This window comes from Cyprinodon variegatus, unplaced genomic scaffold (assembly GCF_000732505.1).
Source record: "Cyprinodon variegatus isolate N-32 unplaced genomic scaffold, C_variegatus-1.0 Scaffold76, whole genome shotgun sequence".
In the NCBI taxonomy this organism is placed as follows: domain Eukaryota; kingdom Metazoa; phylum Chordata; class Actinopteri; order Cyprinodontiformes; family Cyprinodontidae; genus Cyprinodon; species Cyprinodon variegatus.
In genome coordinates this window covers 1,103,558-1,109,115 of record NW_015150529.1, presented here as the reverse complement: position 1 = coordinate 1,109,115, position 5,558 = coordinate 1,103,558, and the positions used below count along the sequence as shown (strand labels likewise).

General features: G+C 39.4%; 1 protein-coding gene across 1 annotated transcript; it reads left to right on the top strand.

Annotated features, from left to right (window-relative positions):
• Window positions 1–228: 228 nt before the first annotated feature.
• Window positions 229–750, top strand: ptrhd1 (peptidyl-tRNA hydrolase domain containing 1). Its single transcript, XM_015372824.1, has 2 exons — window positions 229–453; window positions 530–750. The coding sequence occupies exons 1-2, from the start codon at window positions 244–246 to the stop codon at window positions 698–700; spliced, it is 381 nt and encodes a 126-aa protein (XP_015228310.1). The 5' UTR covers window positions 229–243; the 3' UTR covers window positions 701–750.
• Window positions 751–5,558: the final 4,808 nt, after the last annotated feature.

Sequence of the window (5,558 nt, the reverse complement as noted above, 5' to 3'; positions counted from 1 at the left end):
TATAGATATATATATATATTTATATATAGTTTATAGTGCCCTACAAAGGTTTAAAGTCTAACAAGGTTCAACATTTAAAATATGAAGACAGAATATAAAGTAATTTTTTTGGCTGCAGTGATAGGGTAGTGCTATACAACAAGAAGCCGCTAGAGGGCGCCATAAATGTTGGGGATTCTTTTTTTCTGATGACGTAATTTGAAACCGGAATCAAAATAAAGCGGAATCCGGTCCAGCTTGAAGATGGCAGCCACCGGTGCCGGTTCGCCCAGCCGCCTGGTCCAGTACGTGGTGGTCCGCTCGGATCTGGTCCACCAGTTATCGTGGCCGCTGGGGGCGGTGATCACCCAGGCCTGCCACGCCGCTACCGCCGCGATCCACCTCCACTACGGCGACCCGGACACCCAGCGGTACCTGGAGGAGCTGGACTCCATGCACAAAGTGGTTCTGGGGGTGAGAGTTTGATCACTGTGGATGAATAAAAGGCGCTGATGAGAATAAAAAGCTGATGTTTGTTTCTGCTCCGCAGGCTCCGGATCAGGCCGCTCTGTCCGGACTCTCAGACACTCTGACTCAGGCTGGAGTTTCACACAAACTCTGGATCGAGCAACCGGAAAACATCCCCACCTGCCTGGCCCTGAAGCCTTACCCCAAAGAGACTGTACAACCGCTAATGAAAAAGTTTAAATTGTTCAAATGAGTTCGCAGAAAAAAATGATTTAATATGTCCACTTGGTGGCGCCAAAAACAAGCTACAGGTGTTTACCCAATTCACTGTTTACACGATTAATTCCTTGTAAAATGCAGTTTGTCTCAATAAAAAAATGGTCAAACTGTCAGTTAGACTTTGTGTGATCAGAACTTTCGACATGTTTTTTGTGTTCCTTAAACTATTATAAAAATATTAAAATCAGTTGCTTGTTTTGCAGAAAACAGGAGGTTAACATCACAGCAGTATTTTAGATTTAACTCTGTGGAGACTTTTGTTTTTGAGGATTATTACATAATATTTGATTGTAAATCCCCCCCTAGTCATAGGGGCTATAAAGAATAAAAATGTCACAATCTGGCTCAATGGCAGAGGAAAGAGACAAAACATTGACTGTTACATTTATAGGAAAATGAAAATAATTTATTTAACTGGCCGGATCAGTTTGGCTGATTAAGTCCATCAAGTCCTCCCAAAACAAATGACAAGCTGAAATGAAAAATGCTCAAACTAATGTTTGAAAAGCTAAATGGTATTGCTGTTATTTCAAAGGTTAAGGTGTGCCTCTAACAGATGTATTTCTAGAAACTGAGAGTTTCATTCTATGAAAGAAATCTCAGACTCAGATTGGATAGAAACATCACCCTTCAAAGGCTTTTCAGATATTCTCACTTGAACTTGGGTCTGGACTTTGACTAGACCATTTAAGTCAAACATTTTTTAATCCAAACCGTTCATTGAAGCTGTGGTGGTGTAATCCTGCTGCACCACCTGTCATTGCTCCGGTTTCCTTCCTGGATCTGGCCTGATGCTTCCGCCAAGTTAAGGCCTGCAGCTCCTCCAGAGCGACCATGGGCCTCTGGGCTGCTTCAGATTAACGCTTCTCTGCTTGTTCTGTAAGGTCAGAGGTCATCAGTATTATTTAATCTAACTGAACAACAGTTGTTTAGAAACACAACAGCTGTATGAGCTTTCATAAACTATTTTTAATAATATTTGCTTAGATTTATAGGATCATATTTTCAGGTCTGGCTTTAAGATGACGAAAAGATAAAACTTTTACATGAAAGGGACCTAATGCATTTTCTTTAATAGATCTTAACATTTTAACACGATTTGTAACCAAGGGAACAAAATGTTTCTTTCACTAAAAGATTATGAAATCATTCTTTGCTAAATTTATTAAGAGCTGAGGGGGGTGAGCTCTGTGGGCTTTTCAAAGCTTTGGACATTGTTTTATAACCTCACCCTACTTTAAACTTCTCCACTACCTTCTGGATTTAATAATGTATCCTTTTGGTTTATTATAGGTTATAATACTAATGATAGAATCTAATGCGAGCTGCACATTTTAGATTTTTATTTATAAAAGCCTTTAATTATGATTCCTCCTTCCAGTTAACAGCGACTCACTGTTTCATGTTACATGATCACATAATTCCCACCAAATGCATCAAAGTCTGTGGTTTAAATGGGAGGAAAATAATTTTAGGCCATATCAATATTTTTTGCATGACACCGCAAATGTTTTTAAATCCATCCTGTTTCAGGTAGAAAATGAGATTTAGAATAAGAGAAACATTTAATTTCACATCATGTAAAGCTACAGTGATGGACCTGAAATGATTTATTCTTATTTTTACCCCAGAAAGATGCAAAGAAAAACACCAAAAAATGAAAAGTTCCTCATAAAAGGTTTGATTTGGACGAAGGTGTCGACTTTATTCAGTTGGTTCAACATGAGATCTGTGATTTCTACCTCGGTTGGATGCCGTGTGTTGCTACTTTAGGATTATTTGATCAGAAAAATCCGGATTTTTCAGCAAACATTCTTTCTCCTCGGACTCAGTGTTATGATTAATTTAAAGATTTTAGCAGCTGCTCATCCTCAAATGTTTAAATCTCTCTAAGAGGATATCCATGACCTGGTTTTTCCAACCTAACATCTGAACCAGCAGTCGGGCCATGAACCATAGGTGCTGATGCCTCCTCCATGAACACCCATCATTTTTATGTCTTGTTAGAAGAAATCAGAAGAAGTTAATCTTTTAAACAAATATTCCTCAACTCTTTAGAAGTTTCTGTTTTGCTGTGGGATAAACCAGAGGCCTGTTTGAAAAAGCAGGATTATCTAAACCTAAAATCGAGAAAACTCTTGATTTTTCCCTTCCACAAAGACAGTTTACCATCACCTCTGTGTCTGTTGCCATAGTAACATTATCCTCAGAGATAACCTGATCAGTTGCAGGTTTTGTTCTGTAAACTTAATGCCCTCTGTCTAAACTCTCCTAAAAGCCAATCACGTTGTTTTATTTTCTGATTTAATCAGCAGAGTTCTCTTGTAGTTTTATCTTTTAAATGAGGATCAAATTAAAGAATGAGCAACATTAATCAACGGAGAATTAAATAAGCTATTTTTAGGGATGTCCTTTTATATTTAGAAAGTCATCTTTATGAGCTCTGCTGTTTAACCTCACAATCCTACAGAGCCAAGATCTGACATGTGTGGAAAATGCATACATATAATAACTTGAGCACGAAATACTAATTAGTTCTCTTGGAAAAACTAATCTATGATCAAACTTCTCATGATTTACTTATTTTTGCATAAAATATGGTGCGCATAAAATTCTAAAACATAATCCTCCTACAGCGCATCCTCTGTGGAAACGAATGACATCTAGACATGGATAATCTGATAGAGTTGTATTTTAGGATCAACTAAAGAGATTCTAATCTGTCTTTGCAGGGATTTCTTATTATTGAGGCATTTAAATACAATATTGATCGCCAGGTTTGACTGATGTGTGCAGAAATGTGCTTTACAATGTGTGGAAAATTTCACCTTTTGGCTTAAGGTCCAATTGAAGGAGGAAAGGATGAAAATATAGATGAAGGCAGAGGAGGAAGAGAGGAGGAAGGACCTTCTCTTTTAGAGGGGGCTGCTTTGAAATGACAGGAAAGAAATACTACGACCTTTCGCCTAATACAGGGGTCAAGCTCAAGTCCAGTTCCTAACAGAGGCTATCCTGCAACTTTTTAACCATTTTTAACACAAATGAATCAAATAAGTGGCTCTTTGCCATGACTGTGTTGAGCTAAATGAGCGGACTGAGCCTTTAGATTCAAATGGTGCAAAAAAAGGGAAAATACGCTTATTTAAAGAACAATTGACATCTTATATTTCTTTTTTTTTTTCATCAAAGGATATTTATTGAGGGCTGCTCAGTGGGGCAGTGCAGCAATAAGGTTTTGGGTTCGATTCCCGGCCCGGGGCTTTCTGCATAGAGTTTGCATGTTCTCCCTGAGCATGCGTGGGTTCTCTCCGGGTACTCCGGCTTCCTCCCACTGTCCAAAAACATGACTGTTTGGTTAATTGGCTTCTCTAAAGTCCCCTTAGGTGTGAGTGTGTGCGTGAATGGTTGCGGTAGACTGGCGACCTGTCCAGGATGTACCGCGCCTCTCGCCCGTAGACAGCTGGAGATAGACACCAGCATCCCTCGAGACCCCAGCTGGGATAAGCGTGTAAGAAAGTCGATGGATGGAAATTTATTGAGCTTTTCCCATTTTCTTTTCAACAAAAACAAGATGGCAAACCCTAAATATAAGAACTAATTTGGGGGGTTTCGCCATTATAATATAGGCCAAAACATACCTATAGTCATATAAAGCAAAATGAAACGGAAACAAAACCAAAAATTCAACATCGTTTGTCCAAACATTCAAAGCCTCTTATTTAGTCGAAATGCATAGGTAGTTGTTTACATGGGAAATAGAATTCTTTCAATTTGAAATAAAAACATAACATCACATATACATCTGCCTGGATATGTGATGTCCTATTAAAAATGATAAGCAGACGTACCAAAATGGAGGTCTAGGACATACAGTTCAATCGCAGTTTTCTGAAGGAGATATTGTTAGATGATAAACCAAAGAGTCCAATGAAAGGGGATGGATTAACGGTAGCACCACAGACCGCTGCATAAGGGTCAAAAATTGAAACCAGAATGCCGTTAGGATGGGATAAGACCAAAACACGTGCTAGAGAGAAACAGATGCTTGTTCTTAAAGGAATAGTACACCCAAAACATGATTAGCCTTCATTTTCTACTCACCCCCATGCTGAACAACACTCTGGAGTACTTTTTTGATATCTCAAATGCATCTGGAGATCTGGGAGGCTTCTTGCTGTCTGCTGACATTCAAATAATGGAGGTCTATTGTGCCAGAGACAGAAAGGTCCATAAAAGTCCACAAAAAACGTGTCAATATTCCTCCATACTGCTCGTCCAATGTATTCCAAGTGTCCTGAGTGGGTAGCATCCAGAATTTACTCGAAACGAAGTCATTTAGAATGTTTTTAGAGCATAAACAGTAGTGTATAGGATTTCCTAAAAGCGCGTTCACGAGTCTACGGAAACCGCGGCAGACCAAGCCAGATGAAAGTGCGCATTCAGCTCGGCAAAGAACTCATGCTCTTCCTCAACACTGAAGTCCTCAGACATTTTTCTTTCGTTGTTTCTTGCTTTGCACAGGTAAACAGCACATTTCTTCTTCTACGCTTGCATTATCGGCAGAGCAGACGCTGAATGCGCACTTTCATCTGGTTTGGTCTGCCGCGGTTTCCGTAGACTCGTGAACGCGCTTTTAGGAAATCCTATACACTACTGTTTATGCTCTAAAAACATTCTAAATGACTTCGTTTCGAGTAAATTCTGGATGCTACCCACTCAGGACAATTGGAATACATTGGACGAGCAGTATGGAGGAATATTGACACGTTTTTTGTGGACTTTTATGGACCTTTCTGTCTCGGGCACCATAGACCTCCATTATTTGAATGTCA